Source organism: Carassius auratus, chromosome 41 (assembly GCF_003368295.1).
Source record: "Carassius auratus strain Wakin chromosome 41, ASM336829v1, whole genome shotgun sequence".
Classification (NCBI taxonomy): domain Eukaryota; kingdom Metazoa; phylum Chordata; class Actinopteri; order Cypriniformes; family Cyprinidae; genus Carassius; species Carassius auratus.
Genome location: NC_039283.1, coordinates 20,535,736 through 20,560,625, shown reverse-complemented (window position 1 = coordinate 20,560,625; position 24,890 = coordinate 20,535,736). Strand labels below are relative to the sequence as shown.

General features: G+C 37.3%; 1 protein-coding gene across 1 annotated transcript in view; it reads right to left on the bottom strand.

Annotated features, from left to right (window-relative positions):
• Nucleotides 1-24,890, bottom strand: part of zfpm2a (zinc finger protein, FOG family member 2a) — a gene marked incomplete at its 5' end in the record, with an annotated part of 96,304 nt that overhangs the window by 70,584 nt on the left and 830 nt on the right. The window contains 2 exon segments of the mRNA XM_026227571.1: nt 17,247-17,325; nt 17,327-17,349. Coding sequence (XP_026083356.1) covers nt 17,247-17,325; nt 17,327-17,349 — 102 coding nt within the window.

Here is a 24,890-nt window from a genome sequence, read left to right as displayed (position 1 = left end):
AAAACTGCTAGTAAAGACCATAAATAAATAATAATGTAATTATTCAATCCTATGATAAATATCAAAATACCATGGTACTTCCAGAGTACTTGCATGTGATATACTGCATGTGAAACCCTACTTATATACTGCATGCTAGAAGAATTATTTGAACTAATGCCTTCATTGCACGTTATGGAGCTCAGCGGAGATATTGGGAGAATTTGGGAGGCGGGGGGGTCTCTCTGAAGCCTGTCGTGTTCCTGCCAGCCTGTTGGAAGGTGGGGAACCTCATTAAAGAGAAATAATTAAGGGCTGGAGCGCAGCTGGTCCACATCACAGGCAGGCTAAATCTATGGTAGCCCACCACCGCTTGATGTGCTCTGTTTCTACTCTGATAAGACCTCGTGGCCTTTCGCCATGATCGCACAAGTTTCTCTTTAGCCCGGCTTGACACTTTCGCTGAAGTCTTCTGTGCATCCCAAGCTGGGGTGAATGAGGAAGGCGTGCAGCAAGAGGACATCTGAAGTCCAAATGCTGGTAAGTACGAGCGTGCCAGTCGTCCGCAGAGCATTCCAAGCCACGTCTCGAAACCTCACGTCCCAGCTGGCTCGTCCCAGCTGTTACCGATACGACATGAGCCCGAGAGGCAAGACGAAGGCATACGGCTCTGTGTGCGCAATGAGCCAGGCTGCCACCACCGCCATATTTGCCACAAGCATTTAGAAAATGACTCGCCATAGATTACGAGATAAAGATGTACACTCGCAGATTATCCGCTTGGATCTGGCATGCATGCTGATGAAGGCTGGCTCTGGCACTTCATTACTGTACTTTTTATCTAGATTTGCCATGAGTCAAACTAACACTAAAAAATTATGAGCAAATTTAGATTTTAGAGCCTGATATACAAAGTGAGGGATATTGTAGAGCTAATGAAAATGATTACAAATAAGTTCATGGAATAGATTTTATATTTCACAAACGGGTTTATATTTTATTTTATTGTTATTCAGTTTTTGGACATCAAGTGTCAGTCCAAAATTACTTCCAAAATTGATATACATATAAAAAATAAGAAAAAAAACAAGTCAACAAAATTGTTGTTCCACCTAGCAGGAATGTTCAAATTGGCAGGAAAGTAAAAAAAATATTCAAGCATAATTATAACCTAAGCTGGTTTGCTGGTCTTGGTCTTTTTAGGTTGGTCTATTTTCTGGTTTCAGAGGGTTTTTTTTGTCAGCAGGTCAGGATTAGAAACCAGCTGGTCAACCAGCTAAACCATTCTGGGAGACCAGCTAGACCTGTTTAAACCAGCTAAGACCATCAACCCAGCTCAATTGAATCTGTGCTTACCTTATCTACCTTAGTTTAAACGTAGTTGCATTTTACTACTTGCATTTAGTATTGTTTTTCCCTGTGCAGCCAATATCAGCACAAACTGAGGCATGTTTTTGGGTTACAAGCCATCAGTTGAGTATCAATGAAACAGAAACGGCTAGATTAGTTTAGTAGTGGTAATGAAGCGTACTCAAGCAGAGCTCCCAAAAGCTCTCTCATCAACCAGCGCTGAAATGCCACTATCTTGGCACAGAGGAGCTGTTGACATGAGTGAAGAGAACTCCATCCCCCCATCCCTCCACTCCTCCCTAGATAAGATCATCTGTCGTTCTTCTCCGGGGTCTGCTCCCCCTCACCACAGATCCCTGGCAGAACCATGAATGTTCCTTTTGTGTGCACAGATCTTCCTTTGATAGCCCCAAAAAGATGCTGCACGCGGCAACTGTTTGTTTCCCCCCGTGACGGAGGGATGATGGGGGATGGAGGGGGTCACATTTCCCACCTCTAAAATACAGACAAAAATTGTAGTTTTCAGGAATCAACAAAGACAACAATTACAATGTCAAAACACAGGAAGAGAAAGAAACTACCTTTTGGAAAGAAGGTGACAAAAGTTGACATTCTTTCTCCAAACACAGACCAACCAAACAACTACATTTGCTAAAAGATGTTAAAAATGATTTTCAAGAACTAGTTGCAAATTATGTCATTTTTCTAATATTGTTGGCAGATTTTTCATCTTACACAACCCAAACTGTGTCTTGCACCCATAAAGTCACTAGTTACATTTACATTTAATCATTTAGCAGACGCTTTTATCCAAAGCGGATTACAAATGAGAACAATAGAAGCAATCTGACCAACAAGAGAACAACAACATTATACAAGTGCCATAGTATAGTTAGCTAAAACATTAACTGTCTTTAAGGGGTCATATGATGCAATTAAAAAAATTTCTTTCTCTTTGGAGTGTTACAAGCTCTTGGTGCATAAAGAAGATCTGTAAAGTTGCAAAGACTAAAGTCTCAAATTCTTTATAAAAGTTCAGACTCGTCCACACCCCCCTAAAACGGCTCGTTCTAACAATCCCCCTACACATCTACGTCAGTATGGGGGAAGATTTGCATAACGCCGCCCAGATGTTCGCACAAAGAAGGAAGGCGTACCTTTAATTCTCGTTGTACTGTGTGTGCCGCTGTTTCGTTGAGAAAGCGAAACTACATTGTGTGGCCTTCCAAAAGAGGACACGACTAGAAATCATGTTTATTTCATGTTTATAATGGGTTGTTTATGTCTTGTCGATCCGACTAGACAGGGAATCACAATATGTTATGGGGCGTAACATTTCTGTCACACCCTTGAGGTATTCAGCCAATCAGAATGTACGGGATAACTGGCCAATCAGAGCACACCTCGCTATTCAGACCGATGAGCTTTGTAAAAATCGATATGTTTCAGAAGGTGGGGCATAGAGGAGAAACAATTATGTACAGTATGTGGAAAATAATGTGTTTTTTGAACCTCAAACTGCATAAACACATTTCATTTCACCAAATACACCAAATAATGTTCTTTTTAGCAGCATCATATGACCCCTTTAAAGATAGTCTTTAAACCCCTTTAAATCCACCATGCCTATTCAAACAGAGCATTCTGATGAGGGGGCCAAAACAGGACAGAAAATAGCCTACTATTTCTAAATTACAAAGTTTTCAAAGTAAAATTTTTGCTAACATTATAAGTGGACTTCAAAGAGCTGTACAAAATAATAAAAAGGCGGTTCATGACTCCTTTAACAGGTACAAATGCCCATCAGCCACATGTGACAATACAGGAGTCACTTATCAAGATCTACAGACGATTATGAAGCAAATGAACATACTGTGAGGAGCACATGGAGAGAAATAGAGAGCTCTGGATCACTCCACAAAAGGTGCAGGAGCTCTGAAGGAGATATGTGATCTGAAATTTTACAGCTGAAGGAGAAATGTCAAAGCGCTTCGATAAGGGAGCGATGAACTTTTCTCCACCCCCCTCCAAACCTCCATTATCAGCTCGAAGAGAAGCAAATGCATCATTTTTATCCCACGGCTTTACTATTATCTCCTCGGCAGACACTTGTTTTAAAACACACGAGGACCTTTTTTACCTTGCGCTCAGTCTCTCTCTCTCTCTCTCTCTCTCTCTCTCTCTCTCTCTCTCTCTCTCACATATGCACTCTCTCTCTCTTAATAAACTTACCTCTTGCTACAAAATACTGGAATTTTGGAGTAAGAACATGTATTATTTATGCAAGAAAAAACTGTCTGTCTTACACTTATAATAATTTACTGTGCATTTATAATGGTGCAGTGACGGAATCAAAAGGTAATATGATTCAACTTGAAATATACTACCGCTCAAAAACAACTCTTACTTTTATTCCGCAAGAATGCATTAACTTTATCAAAAGTGACAGTAAAGACATTTAAAACACTATAAAATTTTTCTGTTTCAAAGATATCTTAAAAAAAAAATTTTTCCACAAAAACATTAAGCAGCAAATCAGTATATTAGAATGATTTCTGAAGGATCATGTGACAATCAATGATGATGAATGAAAATTCAAGCTTTGCCAAAACAGGAATAAATTATATTTAAAATAAATTAAAATAATAAAGAGTACTGAGTAAAAAAAAAAAAAAAAATACATAACTCACCATATTACTGTTTTTACTGATCAAATAAATGCAGTCTAGGTGATCTTCTTTCAAAAATATAAAAAAAAAAATCTTACCGACCCCAAACCTTTGATTCATGGCATTCTTCATTGCAAAAAAAAAAAAAAAAAAAATTATATATATATATATATATATATATATATATATATATATATATTATATATATATATATATATATATATATATATATACATATATATATACATATACACACACACACACACACACACACATATACATATATATATATATATATATATATATACATATACATATATATATATATATATATATATATATATATATATATATATATATATACATACATATATAAAGATAAAATCCAATAAATAAATATTAAAATAAAAAAATATATATACAGAATAAAGTTTAATGGATGGTAATAACTACTTATCCATTTTTTCTTATTTCACTAATAAGTGTGACAAAATGTACAGTTTCAACCCTGATAAATATTATGGTACTGTACTGAATTCTTACTATTACAGTACTTCAAGAAACACCTTGGTAGTATCTAACTGTCATCTATTTTGTTTTTGTCAAAAATATATTTACTTAGAATCAATGGCTGCTTTTCAACAATCGCCAAAGAAAAAAGATGCCAAATGCTGTAGTAAAGATATCTCCCAGCAGGAACTAACCAGTTTAACCTTGATTGGCCTGTTTCCTCCAGCTTATTTCTATCAAAACCTGAGCAAAGTCATCCTGACAACAACCTCCAAAGCTTCTTTCCCTTTGGTCTCTCTGAATGATAGCACACAAAAGATTCAATGTAAACTTGAAAAAGATGCCCTCTCTGAATGTAGAGGTGCTAACAAATCTAATAGTCTGAGATGTTACAAATCTCAGTGCTCATGTGGGATATAATTCCTCTTTCTACTGTCAGCACGGACTGACTAATGGTGCCTGCAATCGCTGGAAACGCTCACAAATACTTTGAATTATGGGAATGCTGCTTTCATTCAGCCCCTCTGAAAGAATCTCACTGCGTTCTCAGTGATCTGAAGGAGAACGTTTGGATATATTTCCCTTCCACAGGACGCACACAAATAAACGCACGCTTATCTGAGGGTGTGTTAATAACTACCGAGCTCCTGGGTCACACAACAGCTCACGTATCTCCCACACATTTGTTTTCCCGCTGCATTTACAGGTGCTGTTTTTCTCCAGTGGCTCGAGCGGGTCATTAGCTCGATCCGCTGCCGCCCCTCCAGTCAATTACCACATTTCAAACTTTCCTCCAGCACAAATCCGGCCGCTCCTGCCTGCCTGACCCAGTTGTCTTTTGTGAGGAGGTCTTAGCTCCAGCAGTTTGACAGTCAACAGATAAGATGGATTACGTTTTTTTCCCCCTCTCCCCTTCTTTCTCTCATCCAGTTTTGATATAAACGCTGTGAAAGCAGGTTAAATCAGTCATTTTCAGGAGGAGTTTTTAAATGGCTGGAGATAGAGGGTGATAGAAGGCCTAAACCTGACACCGGGGCGTAGAAGGGCACGGCCACGCTGCTTAATAACTACCAAACCCTTGATGATGGAAAAGCCAATAGAAGAAAGATCAGTCATGTGTCTGAAACCAAAATATGTGTATTTAAAACATTTTATTTCATATTTGTTATGCTTCTTTCCTTGGGAATCAAACCTATGACCTATGCGTTGGTATCACTTTGTTCTACTGAGCTACAGGAAGGCTTGTTTGAATAATTTGATACTGCAATCTACTAACGTTTACATGTTGGTGCTAAAATTATATAGCAAGAATACATTATTTAACCTGTTAACTGTCACTCACGTTTTTGAAGATAGACATGAATGTGCATGATACAAACATAAATTCGTAACATGATTTTGATGTACCATTTACATGGTAATGCAATGTCTGATTTTAAAATGGGTTTTGAAGGATGAATTTTGAGATTTTGTGTTTTCAAGTGATATATAACTTCTGATGATTTCTAAAATGTGATAGAGAAAAAGGCAACGAGGATGTATTTTTTTTTAAACAAAGGTCAAAGCTCCTTTTGTAATGTAGATTTCTGAGGGTTCACTCTTGTCATAAATTCATCTATTACTTTTCCTACATATTTTTTTTACAAAACATATTGGTAAAATATATATTTGGGAGTCTTAGACTTTTCCAACGATATATAGTTTGTCAAGATTAGATTAGATTTGATTGTAATATAGTATAGTCAACGTAGGTGTCCCGTATACAGGACGGGGTGACATTTAACAGGTTAAAGAAATGTGACTTTTGTCTCAAAACCTTATAGTTAATGACATTGTGACTACTAGCCCTGGTGTCACTTACATGTACAGCATGAGCATTTTTGCATACCTGTGATTTAAGTATCATTGATATACCAATGTAGATTTTGTCAATATTTTGATTTTTTGCATGATTTCACTTTATATATTTTTATTTGATCTCCCTTTGATTTTAGTGTTTTTGTCATTGTGTTTTACACTATTTTTTTTATATTTTATTTCCAATAACATGATTTTATTCAGGTAATAAACATTTTTAAACGTTTTGGTTATAACCCTGCAGTGAAAATATTTTTTTTTTAAAGAGCAACCATTCCATGTATTTCTCAGTTCCTTTGAGGCCATTAAACTGCATGTATAATTATATAAGAATGATCAAAATCCTGTTTAAAATACTTTAAAGATTGACAATATCACATCACACTGCATGTCAACTTCCTAAAAGTACTTCCTGTCAACAATCTATTATTATTTAATGCTTTAAGGAATACATTACCAACATGCATGTTCCCTGGGAATCGAGCCCATGACTTCACATTGCTTTCACTGTATTCTACCAGTTGAGCTACAAGAACACTATTAGAAAAAGTGACTATAGGTTAAAGCATCACATAGCACATTTTCACACACAATTCTATGATTCTATGATAGCTGCTGTACATTTATAGATCGCTTGTCAAAACCTGTAAAACAAGTTAGTGAGCCGACGCATTAAGGACACGTTCGGACTGAGCGTGTGTGTGTGTGTGTGTGTGACGGGGGAAAGTAATCCTATACACAGGCTGCTATTGTGAAATGAGAAGCTAGCCTCCTCGGCTGGCAGAGAGCAGATGCACCTCTCTTCCCCTATCCTAATCTGGAAAGGACTTAAAGGAGTCTTATCTCCGGGCTCTCCTGCTTCATTTCATGCTTGATTTACTTTAATTTGTCTGATAGGGCACGAGGATTTGGAAATGGCCCATCTTTCGCTGGAAAATGTTCTGATTTTTCCCTGGCATTGTTATGTGGCGGGTTTTGACTCTGGTTTCTCTCTCTCCATCTTTCTCTGCTTCTATTTCTATTTTTTCTCCCTCTCTCTCCCTCTGTCTGTCTTCCTGGACAGCAAAAAAAAAAAAAGTGTTTGTGTTTGTGTGTGTGATTTTACCAGCACCAGTGTAGGTCTGTTTGCTTTTCAGATCGGCAGAGAGCAACGCCGGAGGAAAGAGGAGCAGCCGAGTGCTTCAAACCACAGAGATCTTGTGTTTAAGGTATAGAGGGTGAGACTCGCCCTTGTCTCGCCCACAAGTGTGCGAGCTGATAAAGTCAGAGAGGACGAGAGCTGCCGGCCCACACACGCCTGAACCCCCGGTACAGCTCTGTCTGTCTGAACCTCCGGCTCTGTATTACCTGGAGGAATCTATCCGTAGCATTTCCATTCATTTCAATGGTAGCTGAGCGGCTGGCACAAGACCCTGTGGACATGCACCATTCTGCTGGCAGGCTGTTTTGAGCCAATCATGAGCTGTGAATATGAAGTCATGACAAGTTCATTTATGCGTTTAAGAGTATTTTAATCATTAATAACCAATATTAATTTTATAAATATAAAATATAGATTTAAAATATAGTGAAGTGACATTCAGCCAAGTATGGTGACCCATACTCAGAATTTGTGCTCTGCATTTAACCCATCCGAAATGCACACACCCAGAGCAGTGAACACACACACACTGTGAGCACACACCTGGAGCAGTGGGCAGCCATTTATGCTGCGGCGCCCGGGGAGCAGTTGGGGGTTCGATGCCTTGCTCAAGGGCACCTAAGTCGTGGTATTGAAGGTGCACTCCCCCCACCCACAATTCCGTCCGGCCCGAGACTAGAACCCACAACCCTTCGATTGGGAGTCTCTAACCATTAGGCCACGACTTCCCCAAAAAATATAAAAGATATTAATTTTTATACTTATTAGTAATAAATAGTAAAATTTATATATATTTATATATATATATATATATATATATATATATATATATATATATATATATATATATATATATATATATATATATATATATATATATACACTATAGTATTATATATCTAACTTACTTAGAAATTTGATTATGTATAGAGAGAGAGAGAGAGAGAAGACAGAGAGATTTTAGATGTAGGAATCTGTAAAATGTTACATATACTGTACACACACACACACACACATACATATATATATATATATATATATATATATATATATTTTTTTTTTTAGAGCATGACATCATATCCTGCTGCTGATTACTAAATTACCAAACTAGAAAAATCTCACAAAATAGGGCATCTGTAGGGATGAACCTCGTTCTGATAGAAGCATTGACACATGAGAACACCTTTAAATCTCCTGAGCTATGAAAGAGCAATGCAGTCTGAGCAAGACTTTACCTCTGTGCTGAACTCTACAAAATCAGATGACTCTGTCCAACCACAAATCAATTCATCTCTAGTCAAGAAGCTTTACAAAAGATGAGCTTCCGTGACAACAAACTCATTCCTCAACTCCTCATTCTCTCCCTCTCTCCAAATATGAAAAAGAGGACAGACATTGAAATTCTTGTCACAGGCTGAATTTATTTGACTCTGGCTCTGTGTGCGGTGATAAACAGAGTGATGATCCAGCCACACATCTTTATCCATGCTTTGCTTTAATTAACGCTGACTTGTTTGTTGAAAAGATGATTAATATGCCAATGAAAACTGCATAATTGAATACTTCAAAACACACACACACACATACAAGAAAGTTTCATGTAGACTTTTATATAATAAAAACAATACAATGATGCACATAAGAATATTAATAATTATTATTAAAAGAATAATTTGTTGTTGTTGTGTTTGCTGAGATGATATCATAAGGATTTCCATGAATGGCCTGACTGGATTGGTAAATGAAGGTATTTTGGGGTTTGTGGAAGAATACAGAGTGTGTGTTTGGTATTTCTGCTCCTCCTCCAAAAAAGAGGGGTGTTTGCTTTGATAAAGATGCCTCTCACAGCACACCCTCTGTTTGCCCTCCCTCTCTTGCTTGTATTCCGCCCATATTCCATGTAGCTGTCAACAGGTCCGCCCAGCCTTTGGTGAATTCTGACTGCACATGTAAAAAAAAGTGACATAATGAAAATGATATATTTTTTCTAGAAACATGTCTATGGCACTGATAATCCAGCTAAAAGATATGCTGAAAACAAAAACACAAAACAGACTGATTCCTAGCAACCTACATTCATATCTGAACAGTGAGTGCAACAGAGTGCAGCATTATTCTAGCTTGTTCACTACAGAACTATAGTTCATTTTCCGATTGATTCCATTGCTAACAAGCATGAAGTCATTGCTCTTAAACCTCTTAACATCTCGGATCAGTAGAGAAATTTGCATCTGGACACTAAAAGACTTCAAGGGAAGAGTTGGAGCTAATCTCTGCTTGTGTATTTCATCGGCACAATAATCAGCCACTGTGTGTGTTGCAGTTAAGTACAAAATCTTAGCTCCTCCCTCCCAAGTAAACACAAAACTGAGGCCGCTCACAAATGGGTATTCATGCACTGGGTTGTTGTATTAGTCACCAGAAATCACATGCACCCTGTTTAGACCTTTTAAATCCATTGATTCTTTGACCCACCTCGTCTACACAACCCGGCTCATTCAGTACCAAAGTCTACTGTGCCATATTGTCACGACAATCTGATTTTGCACAATACCACTTATCTGCATGAGACTAGCAGAGAAAGTCTGTGGTAAGATGGCTGAGAGCAGCGAACGAGACACCCTCGCTCGGAAAATGAGCGGCAGCCAGGCATGTCAAAATTTCTTGATTACATGGGAAATAAACAACTCCGACAGAAAGCCTCCGCTCAAACTTGGTGCTTTGCATACATTAAATTCCGGTCTGTCTATAAGTCGTCTTAAAATGCTTAGGTATCAGCGCAAGCGCCTCTGACAACGTTTCCTCACGAGTTCGTCTGCGCTGTTATCAGACCTCTCAAATGGATCTCCAGCTCCAGTGACAAAAGCCAGACGGAGCTCTCCTAAAGGATACATCTTTTTTCTCGTCAATCCACATGTGCGAACGCCGCTGCTGCCCGAGCAGGAGTTTACCAATCTTTGCTTTCCAAGACACTCTCTCTCTCTCTCTCTTTCCTCTCTGTGTTAAAGGCTTGAGGGGTTCAATCAATGCTGCTTTGATCTCGGCTGGAACTATAATTATTTAACATTGTTACAAGGATTTCTCTAATCCATTCTACCATTAAATCCCTTTTAGACCCTCATCTTCAGGAGCCTAATCTGCATCTAGGCCCCCTCCTTCCCCTCGGACTGCACCGTGACTTAACAGACTTCGGTGAATAATTAGAAAAAAAAGATTCACATGCAAAGAGAACGATGAGAAACTTTGCAAGTCGCTGGACACGAGGAGGTGTCAGTCGTTGGATGTTGATGATTGGTTTGTACAGAACGTGTCTTTGTGGGTATGGTTGGATGTTTATCAGAAGTCCCAGCATTAAAGCATTTCATTTAAAGCTGTGAACAAGCCTGACAATGGAGTGCCGATTGCAGCTATTTGAATGTTTAATTCCTGAATTCTAGGTCATTGATAAATATGTTAACATACACAGACTGAATTCTATGTGTTATAGGAGCAAACTCTTGCAATATGTATTACTGAAAGCTGAATCACTGGTACGATTAAAGGGTTAATTCACCCAGCAATTAATTTTAGTTTCCTTTCACATTGACAAAAAATACAATGCAAATCAATGGGAACCAAAAAAACAAAACAAAACAAAACAAAACAAAACAATTGTATGGTCCACAGAAGTAAGTCAAACAGGTTTTGAGCGGTTTAAAGGGGAGTAAATTAAAGGAATTAAATTTTTTTGCCAAAATAAGTGTAATAAAAACCTAAGAAGTCATTTTTGCAGTTAAAAGACTTTGAATACAAAAATCTGGATGGGGATTTTTGAAGCCTCATTTACTTTCATTAGACTGAAAAGCATAAACATGTCCTTTTGTGCTCCACAAGGGAAAAAAATAACCCATCATGCTGGGTTGGAATAATACAAGTAAATGATGACAGAATATTTATTTTTATGCGAAACTATTCCTTTAAGACCTTCATCCGTCTTTTCTCTGCACAGAAATCTAAAGCAGTTAGCATTAAACCCATAACTGCCATCTGTTTGTTTTGGACTGGGAAGATAAAAAAAAAAGACACGTTGATAATAGTGACGCATGTTGAAAAAAACACCCAATGGCCTTTTCTAATATTTGTGGTGCTGTGTTATGCACTGAATATAAATAGCAGCACAGCAAATGAAAACATTTGTTAAGGCACCTGCCATGCTGTCGTGACCATCTGCTCCACAAATTCATGACATATGTGCATTAAAGCAGAAACGGCTATTGTTTGGTGCAGGTGAGGGGGTCAGGTCAAGGGCGGACAGTGTCAGCTCCACGTACAGGTGGGCTGAGAGGACAAAAGGGAATCTATACATGCTTCCTGACTGTGAGGTGGAGGTGGCTGGATACCTGCTCATGTCTGTCTTCAGGGCTTCTTCAGCAGAACCTGCCAGTGTTCGGCTCGTGGCCCAGGTACAGCTGGCAAACAGAGCCAAAAACGACGGTGCCCGACAGGCACTGCTGAGCTTAGAGAGCCGCCCATGAGGAGGTGTGTCAGTCCTCAAAGTGATTGGATCCAGCTGAGGGTTGCTCAATGCTCATTGGACGCTCATGCAGAATATATAATATAAAATAGTAAAAAAGGTCAAAATAAATAAATAACACAATATAAAATAAAGGTACACACACACACACATAATAAAATTAAAATGAATATATGATAAATAAACATACACTTTTTTTAATATTACATATAAAAAAAATATCAGCAGTATTATAATATATATAAACTTTAATACAAGAGAGACCAAAATGTTGTTTTCCTCAATATAACTCAAAATATAATCGAAAGTTAAAGGCTTCTATTTAAGGGCAGACATAGTGATAAGTGCAAAAAAAAGAAGTTCATTAATGCTTAAAAGCTTCCTTCCCTTTCTGTTGCTGCACATGCACTTTCTTTATGCCTCAAGGAGCGTGTCAAGATATGTATCAAAGACATCCATGATAATTAACAAAACAGGCTATTACCACTAATATATAGAAGCCCATGACGAGAGAGAATGAAAGAGATAGAGGAGCAGATAACAGAACATCGCCTTTATGAGCTGAGAGTGGATGTTCCTTTAATCTCAGGGACGGTCTCCTGCCTTCACAGAACAAGCTTACAGACTAAAGAAACTTTAAGTGAACTTTTGTGGAACTGAAGCACTTATAAGGGTTAAATTGTATATATATCTATATATATAGATATCTATATATATAGTTAATAGTTAGTTAATAGTGAAAATTGGACCCTAAAATAAAGTGTGACCAAAAATTCTAAATAGTGAATAATATAATGATTTTTGACCCCCTTAACATTGAATCTTGTGAACTTCTGCCATTTTTTCACCTAAAGCTCATCTTGGAATTGGTTGATAAAGATTCTTAAAGCAGGAGGAAACCTGTGCGAGCCTCTTCATTAAGCTACTGTCCTTCTTTCGATGTATTCTCTATTAAATATCTTGTTCGCACCGAAAAATTAAGAATTAACTGTTTCCGATCGTAATCATGCATTTTAACTTAAGCCGGGAAATAACAAAGAGTCCAGATTTGAACATTAAAAAAGTAGTCCAAAAAAATTTATAAATAAAGTGATAACAAGGTAGTCTCTTAAACTAAATAAATTTGCTTTTAATCGCTGTGAACAGGAAGTCATGCCATTTGAGATGTTCATATTTGATGGTGTGATTCCCATCTTTATTTAAATTATAACATGCCCATCTGATTTTTCCAACACAATGGGAGGAATGAAAGAGGGAAATGGCCTTTCAGAAGGAGACATGACGTGAAAGTGAATGCGGTTATAATGTGCAGAGATTAATGTCCACTGTACAGTTCCTCGAGAGACAGTGAGGCAGCTGCGTGAGCGATGTCATATCCTGTATTCTGAGAGGGATGTTTCCTGTTGGGAGATTTTCTCATTTGCATTCTATTTTGCCAGAAATCCACACTCCTGCCGGAGTTTGACAGTAATGTCTCTGTGAGGAGCGAATGGGGCATGTAGAAAAGATTGTATCTGTGTAATGTAACAAGATTATCAGCAGCATTAGCAACCGTCGGCGCTATCAGAGAATCATGGCAGGAGGTAAATATGGAATTCAGCATTGAGATGAATCTGACAAACTAGATTATAAGGGATAGTTCATGCAAAAATGAAAACTCTGTCAGTATCTACGCACCCTCATGTCGCTTGAATAAAATTTGAGAGCTGGAGGCAAGATTTTCAGCAAATAACGTCTTAAATGTCAGTCTGATCCTCATACAAAGCTATAGTATGACTTCAGAAGACCAGGAATATAGCACACGATTCATATGGAATACTTTCATGGTTCTTTTACGGTGATTATTGTTCTTTTTTTAAAACTATTTTATACTGTCAGGATTCAGATTAACAGTATAAGTCACCATCTACTTTTATAAATTGGATATTCTGAAAAGAACTTCATTTTGTGCCCCTCACTGGATTTTTTCTCTTTTTTGGACCATTCTCTGTAAACCCTAGAAATGGCTGTGTGTGAAAATCCCAGCAGATCAGCAGTTATTGAAATACTCAGACCACTGACCATTCCAAGTTCAAAGTCACTTAAATCCCCTTTCTTCCCCATTCTGATGCTCGGTTTGAACTTCAGTAAGTCGTCTTCACCACATCTAGATGCCTAAATGCATCGATGTGCTGTCATGTGATTGGCTGATTAGCAATTTGTGTTACCAAGCAATTAAACAGGTGTACCTAATAAAGTGGCCAGAGAGTGTATATATACTCTACAGAGAATAAGTTATTTTAATTTATTTATACTAATTATTTATAAAATGTTATAGTATTAAACTGTTATTAAATAATCAATGCTTTTAAAGAAAAACTTTCATAAGTGAGAGTTGACAAAAGTAAAAATAAACAAATGTAGAATTAAAAAATAAAAATAAAAATAAAAAATTAGCTGAAATATGCTAGGAATGGCATTTAAAAATGTCTGATAGAACAAACTGAAACTATAACACCAACTTATCGACTGATTTCAGACTAGGTAGCAGAGTTTGCTAAGGCAACCGTGCATACACTTAGCATTTAATAACAAACCTCTGACACAAAATATTGAACTTCAACAAGTCACACGCCCTGCTCCATTTATGCTCCAAACCTGAAACCAGAAATCATGCAGCTTTTTGTATGTTTCTTTTTCTAAAAGATAAGTTTTACAATTTTCAACTAAGCAGGTGACAAAACAGGTGAAAAGAACCCCTTAGACTTACACTCAAACCATATCTGGAGACCTCAAGCACCACTCACATTTCCATTAGAAAATGTACAATTCTAGTGTTGTAATCGAACATGTTTTTTTGTGTGTGATAATTTTACAGATGAGCGACAAAAATCATTCATTCAAAACAAACACGGAGGGAATTCTCTCTCTCTCTCTCAGCATTACAGGATCGATGATCAGAGAGACTTTGGGCTGATTAGCCCCACGTGTTTTTAAACAGGAGTTTAAAGCTCTGCATTTTTTTCTGGAAAGCTTTAACTGGTCTATGATGCCTCTTTTTGTATGTGCTTGCCCTCATCGTTATGTTTCTGACCCCCTGCCTGATCACAGGGACCGTTTATTACCGTCATCCCTACCGCTCTTATCTTACGCTGCCAATTCTCATTTCCTTTCCAGACTGAAATGCAAATGTGAAGTTTAATGATAAATGCATTATCTGATAGGTGCTGATAACTCTGATTTGCTGTCCGTATAAAATACACACCCCAGGGGGCTCAACGGTGCTAACTTGCCAAAATCCACTTTCTTATAAATGTACGTACCTGCAATAAATTCTGGAGGTCATATCCATTAAAAGAGGAATCATATTTTGTGTATTCTGCGATGTGATGCTAGGGTTGAACAGCAATTGCTGCCGTTGCTATCTTGTTGGATGTATTATCCATCACTTTGATGAAGTGACTTTAAAGAAGTGCAAAAAGACAGATAAAACTGTTTTTTTTTTTTTTTTTTGAGAGACGGCGAGGGAAAATCTACATGGTAAGGCGAGATTCTTGGAAAATAAAAGATATCTGTTTTTATGTCTGTTGTGTGCTTTCTGCTGAAGCCTGAAGGGATGGATTATCCATAACTAGAAAATTCTGTCATCATTTTCTCACCCTCATGTCATTCCAAATCTGTATGACTTACTTCCTTCTGTAGAAGATAAAAGGAGAACATCTGCGGAATATCCATGCTGCTTTTTTCCATATAATGAAAGCATATAGTGCATATATGACTTAAGTGATATATTTCAAGAAAACTACTGAATGGTGTGTGTGTGTGTGTGTGTGTGTATATAAAGCTCAGACATTCAGTCTAACATCTGAAACACAGGTCTGTCATTCAGTTACATTAGAAATCTCCTCATTTCATAAAATATATCATGCATTGTGCACTAACAACCATGGAAGTAGATAGCATGCTAAAAAGCAAGCACAAAAAGCTTAGTAAATGGTACTGTGCACCATGTTGCCTTCTTTCCTTAGTAACACGGTCCCTGCTTTGTATGCTAATACAATGAGACCGTGATCAAAAGCAGATCCCCACATCACAATTCAAAAAAAGTTCGAAAAATAGGCTCTCCGTAATTCAAGAGCTCTTTAAGTCTTCAGAAGCAGTCGAGAGTTTTACCTCTGTCGGGTGGCCTTGTCAAGGATATCTTTAGATGTCCTGCTATTGAGCGTCTGAAATCCCCTGATCCCAGATGGATTCATTTAAAACGTGTCATAATGAGCCGCTTACAAGTGATTACTGGCCGCTAGCTAATGGGCTAAATGGTTAAAAGGAGGGCCAGGAATGGTCGCGTGCTGGATTGGACCGTCAGGACTGAGTATGATATCAGAGGGGCACTACACACTGGTTTTCCTCTCTGATATTTCTGTTCTACAGCATATAAAATCAGAAAGCTTTTGGGGTGTAGAAAGACTCTAGGAGATGGTCACCAATCCACGATGACGCGCCCAAGCCCATCACTCAAAAATGAAAGCTACAAGTGTTCTTTATTTCTCATACTTGTGACTTTTCGCAGAAATACTTAAATGTTTAATAAACAACTTATTTTTAGAACCTACACTCTTTAAAATGAAGGTTCACAAAAGGTTTTTGGGGAGAACCCAACATTGTTCCTCTATGGAAAACACCTCATTTGGAACGTTTATTTTTAAGTGTACTTTTGACTTAAATTCTTGTTCAAGCATTTTCACAATTGTGACATGATATCAAAGTGTTTGTTCTTTTTAACATAGTCAATAGATTACTAACTAGTAAATAAAAAAGAATCTAGCTTAGAAATTACAAATAAAAACTGTACAAGTATGAAAAATACTGAAAATACAAAAATACATTTACTAATACTGTAGTACTTTAAAAATATTAAAATATCAGTGGTTAAAAACTTAACTTTGTCAATGTTTGGGAGTACACTAACAGATGACCTCAAAGTCAACTGATTTGAACTAGAAGCCCATGTCTTTTGGTTTAAAAGTTGCTGTTGACAATGTCAAAAAATTTGTCTTTCTTGTCCCTCATTGTCAATCTGAAAAAGGCTTCGATACAAAAGGGAATAATAAGACAGTATTGAAGTACAGTTAATGAATGTTAAGTGAGAATTGGACATATAAAGTCACAATTATGAGACATATAGTCAAAATTCATGATTATGTAACACAAACACGTGCACTTTAACGTAATCAGACGATGCACTTACTTGGACCGTCCCATTCCTCTTGCTCCAGAGGGGGGTGTCTGGTCTTCTCACTTTCTGTTTCCATCTCTGTCTCTCCTATTTTCTCTGTTGCCGTTTTCCTCCCCTAAAAAAACAATAAAGAAATCATATAAACCAAACATTTTGTCTAAACTTCATAAGTCACTTGATACTTCAGACTCTCTCAGCGACCGTCTAACGCGGCGGAACGGCCTTCACCATGGTCCTCAAACACACACTGGTCCATCCGGATGGGTTAATCTAAAGATCAAATTCTCTCGCCACGGTGTGTTTAAGCCAGTTAAGACGTGGTTCACTTCAAAGGCAGGCAGTAAACATGGCCAAAAGGATCGCAGCTTCTTGCTTGCCTCTGCACACCCGGGCGAGAGGAGAGGGCCACGCTGCCCTACTTACAGCACATGAGGTCATTCTGACCTATTTTCCTGCAATGGAAGCTGTCCTCCTCGCTCTCCCACTAAAAGTGCTTCACTATTTGTATTGTCAGGTCTTGAGAAGCTCCTTAGCATACTCATTGAGCATTACCATAAGGATAACAAAGGGCAATATCAACAGTTCCTTTCCAGTGTAGTGAGTTTGGGAAGGCAGCGAGATAACATTAAAGGCTCTACCTTGATCTCCGGCGAACATGTTAAGCTCTGTAACGAAACGTCTTGGAACAGTTTAATTACTGCTCAGGAAATGAAGCTACAAGATGATTTGTTAATTAAGCAGTGATTAAAGATTTTCTGCCTTCTATCTAACACCGTTTGCAATGCATTTTAAACACAATCGCCCAGGCAACCTCGCAGGGAACAAGTGTCACAGCTGCTTGATGAAGTTTCTTTCAGGAACATAGAGGGAATCCACCGGGAGAACATTGTGCCAAGCAGGTACTGTACAGTGCAAAAGAAATGACCTGCATTAAATGAAGAACACTGACATGCAACAGAATATACTTGTGATGTTTTTTAAAATCCCAAGTCAGAAGTCGCATTCAGTTTATTTCTTCAACATCTTGCTTGTATTTTTGCATTCCTTCGAGTTTCTTTGTCACTCTTGCATGCATTTTGTATCCATCTCTCAGCAGGCAAAAATACCCCAGATATTCACCTCCAACATTCCAATTCTAAATTGATTAATTTTAGCAGACACTTTCATCCAAAGTGACTTACAAATCAGAATAATATAAGCAGAGGCAAATTATTCAAAAGAAAAAAAGCAATACAAGCAGTGCAACCATAGTAAATGCTAGAGCAGAACAAGCTATACAGTTAGCTAGAAAGTGATTTTGAAAAAGTATAAATATTTGTCTTTAGTTGTTGAACATTACAGCATGAAACAGTGTGACAAGACAGTTATTAGAATTAAAGTAAAATGTTTATTATTTATTTATTTATTTTATACTCACAAAGGCTGGATTTATTGGACCAAGAATAAATGACAAGATTTTTGTATTTAAATTACAATATTATATTAAAATAAAATGTACTGTGTATTTGACATTCATTTTTAATTTAAAAGTAACAGTTAATTTCGAAGGGAACCGGTGAAGTAACGGTTAATTTAGAGGAGAGAAAGAGAAATAATTAATTAATTGATGCATAGTTTTTGACTTAAAGGGACATTACACTGTATATATAGTATATACACACACACACGCTAGAAAAATATATTTTTTTTTTTCTCACAAAATAAAATTTCATACTTCATCGGTCACACAGTTTCATACTCACAATCCTTTAAAAAACTAAGTAATTAGAACAGTGAGTTATTTGCTTAGCAACATGCTAATGCCTATAATAGAATTGGAATTAACTGTATACTTGCCAAGCCTTTTGTGTGATGTGAGTGAGTGACCATTGAATGAATTGTTGCTTGTGAAAAGCATTTCAAATCAGTCAGTTGTGACAATTAGGGTGCTGCCTAGGAAAGTAGCTGTCTTTGTAGTACGCTTTGTACAGTGGACAGTGCGGCAGCTCACTAGTGTTTGAAGCAGAGTTTAAATCTCTGTCAAATGAGGTGGGTCACACATAAGGTTTACAGCCCTTCTGCTCACTGGTCTAAAAAATAAAAAGACAATGGCAAGATTGATATGGAGTTCCAAGATGATGTTTGCATGCATGCCTTCAACCATGCATGCATATGTCAGACATTAGTTAGTCTGAAATCAGCCAATCAGATCGCAGCTCCTCTGTTCTGTGTAATGGCAGTGACATGCATGCGGGTCAATAAGCTTATAGGCGATTTCCACAAACAGCTCCTGCAGCAAGGTAGACACAAAGTCATATTGGCTTTTCTCTTCCTCTCAGCATTGTTCTACCAAGGAAGCCCTTGAAAATGTCAATCTGGTGAGGGTGATTTTAAGGAGATCTGAGCTTTCTAATCCCGACAAACTGAGAGAGAGTGACAGAAAGATCAAACAGACAAATATTTAGTCTAGATTTTGAATGACCTCATACATACAGCAGCGCAAAGATCCACATATAACACAGTATTTGTGCAGGAAATGCAAAAAAAAAAAAAAAAAAAGCATTCAGTATGCCAAAAAAAAAAAAAACTCATTCTATATGCTAATGGTAAAACAACATGGCTAAAAAATAGACTACATATAATAAATGTTTTATTGCCCTAAATGAAAATATATTTTTCACTTCTCATATACCTGCATATAATATTTTGCACTACATATAGTAACATGTTGGAATATAAAAATAGATATAGAAACAGAAATCTTTTTATAATCCAACTAATTCCCAAAGGATCTACTCAATTTGTTTTGCCATCATGTTTTATTCCCAGAAAACATCAGATTATGAAGTAAAATGAGTTCTGGAGAGCATTTCATGCTCACTTGGTTCTGTATCTGATGCTATTATTGTACCATGTACTTTTTGTGAGGGTTTTGGGTATCCGTTTATCAACAGCACCAAAATTATTTTCCAATAAACCTGGAAGTGTCTGTTGTTAGTGATTCACCCATGTGTGTTCCCCCTCTGTGTGTACTGTATATTTTATAAAGCAAAATACTTATTTAATATGAGCAAAAACAGAAAAACTGTCTCTAGCTATTACATGACCGAAATTGCCTCGTTGTTTTCTAATAATGGGAACTTTAGAATTATGTATCCTGTGCGTTTTGAAGATTAAGTGCTAATTTTGTTATGCTTGATGATGGGTGGCCACTTAGGGAGCCAATATTTCCCCTCCATTCAAAGCAGTGGTAATTGAGGACTTTATAAAGTGAACTGCTGTTAAATAAACAGATTTCCCTGTAAAACTAGAGACAGCTGTACAACAAATACTCAAACAAAGTCCACAGTTTTGCTTTTCCTCTCAATAATCTGCAGTGGCATGCAGCTTTCGGAAGCAAAAAAACTATATAAGATATATTATTATAAAAATGCAAATGCCTCTAGGATGGACAAGAAAAAAGGGAAATACTTTAACCCAGCAAAATCCCACCCATCACCCCGGTGGAGTGTGTGATTAGTGGAAGACCTCAGCACTATCTCTTTAAAGGCCCATAAATTCCCCATCATTACAGGAACTGGCTGTGCTCTCTTCTGGCTGCTGCTGGCCTGCGTTATCTCTCCATGCGATGCCGTCTGGAGAATGTAGATCTGGCCTGGCTAGATTGTCATACTTAACAAACATTAATGAATGATTTCCTGCACAGAGTCAAACGGGGCTAAAGGGATGTGTCTTTCATCTTATCACTCCGCAAAATGAGCATTTTCCCATATTCGCTTGACTTTACCATCAGCGATGGGAAAAAATGTATTGAATAGATCTTTCTGCAGCGGAAGATCCTGATTAGTGAGGAAGAAGCAAATAGAAGAGCATAATTAATTCTACTGCACACTGTTTACTGGCTCGCGTCACAAGGCTGCCCGGATTCAAAGGATTTGTTCATTTTGCACCGTGCTACAGGCTAAAATGACTCATAATTATTCAAGTCTTTCTCCGCTGTGATTCAATCAGACCAGAAGGAATCTCAATGCTGTCATTAAGATCAATTAATTCATATTGAACATATTTATGCCGCAGCATTCTTGAGATCGTGCTCTGTATTGTCATTAGAAAAGGCCAACATTCGCAATCGGTTTGAAGGCTTCAACAATTCAATTTACACTGTAAAGAAAAGAAAACAACAACAACAACAACAAAAAAAAACAGACCACTCTGTGTGACTCCAACTCAACTGACTCCCAAAGAAACATTTACGAGAACAGAAAAACTTGGAAGCAAGGTCAAATTTAACAATTTCTGTAAAAGTAAAAAAATATATGTAACACCGGCATTCTCACAATTATAGTAGCGAGTGTGACAGCGGCTTGTAAATTTCAGTTTGAAACTTGTTCACAAGCGCAGCGCCCATAAATGTGAAATTGACCATGAAAAGGAAGTTGTTTGGAGGGGGGCTGCTTCAATTGTCAAGGAGACAACAAGGTTGTCTCTCTGGACTATCAGGGGTGGCTTTTTTCTCTTTATTTCCCTCCATCTCCTCTTTCAAATAAGGAGGCCCATCTCAGGCCTCAGGTTTCATGTTTATTCACGTCTGTGCGCCCAACTATTCATCGGCAAGGGCTTCATTTCACAGTGCGCTCTGCTGTTTCGAAACCATTTCGTATGAAGCAATTGACGGAAGCGTCTCAATCATTTCATGGTACATGAGTGTGCAATGATGCCACTGAAGCCGAGACCCTCTCTAAACAGTTTAGGGTCGCCACAGAGAGGAACACCTCTGCTGTTTCAGGGTATTTGGTTCCACAGAGGCTGCTGGGAATTGGAATGAGTGATGTGCAAAGAGTCAATGCTTCAAAAAGATTTACTGATCATAATGCACGATGGTTCTTGTGAACGCTTACTGTTATAAGCCACACAGTTATTTTTGTGTTTGGTTTTTCACAATGATTTCATAAGAGCGTATCAGTGCAAAGAAATTGGTGTTGGACATTGAACGTCCAAGCTTTAGTGTGTTGAACAGTCAAAGATACTGTGAGTACATATGTTCAATTAAAGTAAGATTAAAAATACAGAAATCCAATTATTTTCATTAAATAACAGTTCTTGATTATAGAAAAAAAAACATTTTAGAAACATACAGTGTAATCTGATTACTGAACAAATGACTCTTGAGCCACTTCTTTATAGTGAATCAAATAGTCTATTTAAGAATAAGAACCAGTTCTTTTCCAGTTAGATTAAATAAAGATATTAACATAGTTTCATGATGTAACGGTGCTCGAAAATTGTAGATACGCAGATAATGCAGAAGGAAAATTGTAGAAACATACAGTACAGAGCAACAAGTGTAATCGAATTACTGAACAATTTACTCTCAATAGCCAATTACTTTAAGTGAATCAAGTACTTGTGTAATCAAGTAGTTCTTATCGGGTTCAATTAAAATAAAAATACCAAAATCCAAATATTTTCATTACTTGGCCGTTCTTGTTATAGAAACATACTGTATAGCGTCAGCAGTATTATCCAATGTTAACCCTAACCCTAACCCAAACCCTTCCAAGTGAATGGTTCTTATGAACAGTAAATCTAATTTTTACAAATCACACAAACTGGCAACAGACTGACGAGGGAAGTAAATGAGAAATTAATTTCTGCTTTTATTTAATTTTTTTATTTCTCAAAAATAATCATGGTATGGGAATTGTAAGGCATTTGCCAATTCTGATTTCTCTCAATGATTCGGGTTAATTCCATTTCAAAACATGAGCTGCAAGGTGCAACAGATTCAGACTGAAGCAAGTGAGTGAGACTTTGCTGGCATCCATCCGTCTGACCTCTGTGAATTTAAGCTTCTTTGCAACTTCACCGTTGTTTGATCAAAGTTAATAAGGGCTTGGTGAGTTAATGAAGACGGGTGATTCCTCTTTTTGTTCAGACAGCTTTTTAATACCTATTATAGGATGAAACTTTTAATGGAGGTTTTAGGTTCTCTTGACAAGCCAGCTGTCGGCAAATGCCAAAAAAGATACACGACCACTGAACTATGAGCCAGCCATGAGGCAACTGCATGCCAACGAGGAACTTCACACAGGAGACCTTATTCTCCAGAACAGATAAAGGCCCAGGGATGAGTGAATGCTTTTTAAAGCTCAGACGTTTGACTTAGCTCTGGCTAATTACAGCCCACCATCTCATTTGAGAGGGTTTACTTAATCAAGAGAACCCTCTCTGCCATCCTATAGCTGAGGAATAACACACATAAACCGTTTAATGCCACCAGGATTGCATTTGACTTCAATTCATAGCACTTTTGCATAAGTGGAGTGAATTTAAGTCACTCAGACGCTGGGCTAAATGCGCTTTAAAGAGATCTAATTGAGCAGAGGATCAGGGGTATTGAATACACCTGATGAGCTTGTACTGTGTATTAACAGGAAGAAAATGGGAACTTGTCCGAAGAATTTGAGGACATGCAAGACTTAGAGATGAATTGCGGCCGATAGGGTGCTTAAGAAATCTGACGCAAACCCCTTGTATATGACGACGGAAAGATTACTAAAGCATCTCTTTGGAAGTAAAAGAGTTGAAAGTTTGGCTCACTGGTGGTCTTAGTTTTAGCAAAGCCATCAAATAATTCAAAGGAGTCTTAAGAGAGGAGATTTGCTAAAACTTGGTGGTGTTTGAGACAAAAGAGGCCATCGAGTACAAAATACAAGTACTCAAAAACTGCCTTGATCCAAGCTTTACAAAATAGTATTGTATTGTTGCTATGCTAGTTCCATAATTCCCGTAGGATTGATGGTATTTCCAAAAGAAAAGAATACCATATCCAATACACATTAAAAATACAAAAATGTACTACATGCAGAAAAAAAAATAGTAAATATACAGTAAATAAATTAATAAAATGAAACAAAACTGTTAAAAGAAATATTATCATGGTAATAAAATAATGGTAAAAAAGTTGTAATTTGTAAGTTTTGTAATTTAAAGGCTTATTTGATTCACCAAAGCAGTTTTTTTTCATAAATCCCATGAGTTTATTGAAAACTACACATTCATATAGACATCTACTTTACATGATGTCTGCATTTTTACTAATTAATTTCTAAAGAGAAAACGACCTTGGGATCTTTTAGTAATAGTAATTGAATGTAGCATCTCAATACTGTGTTTTATCCCTTGAGAATCTGAATTAAATCACCACAAACAAAACAAAGTAAAACTGTATTCATCAGCAGGCCTTCACTAAGCACATTCAATCAAGCAGCGGGAAACAAAAGCACATACAGTATGAAGATTTTCATTTGACCCAGAAACCAAATATTACCAAACTGCCTTTAGTTCTAAGGTTCAGGCATGTCACGCCTGCTACACCTTTACGGGTAGAACAGAAGAAAAATCATTAAAACGGGGCCCACCTTGTGCAAGACATAAAACGATTCTACTCCTCAAAGACAAACCTTGTATAAAATCCCTCTGGGCAACGTGAGTTTTGAAAGTAACATGATTTAAAACATTTCTGTTTGAGGCACAGGGACATTCAAAGCACAAGCTCAGTCAGATTCCTGTCAATGAACATTAAAAGAAGAACTGGGAATCCTGAGAAGGGTCTCGAGGGGTGGATGACATTGCATGTGTTCTGGGGCTCCAGAGTTTCTCATAACTATGAACTAA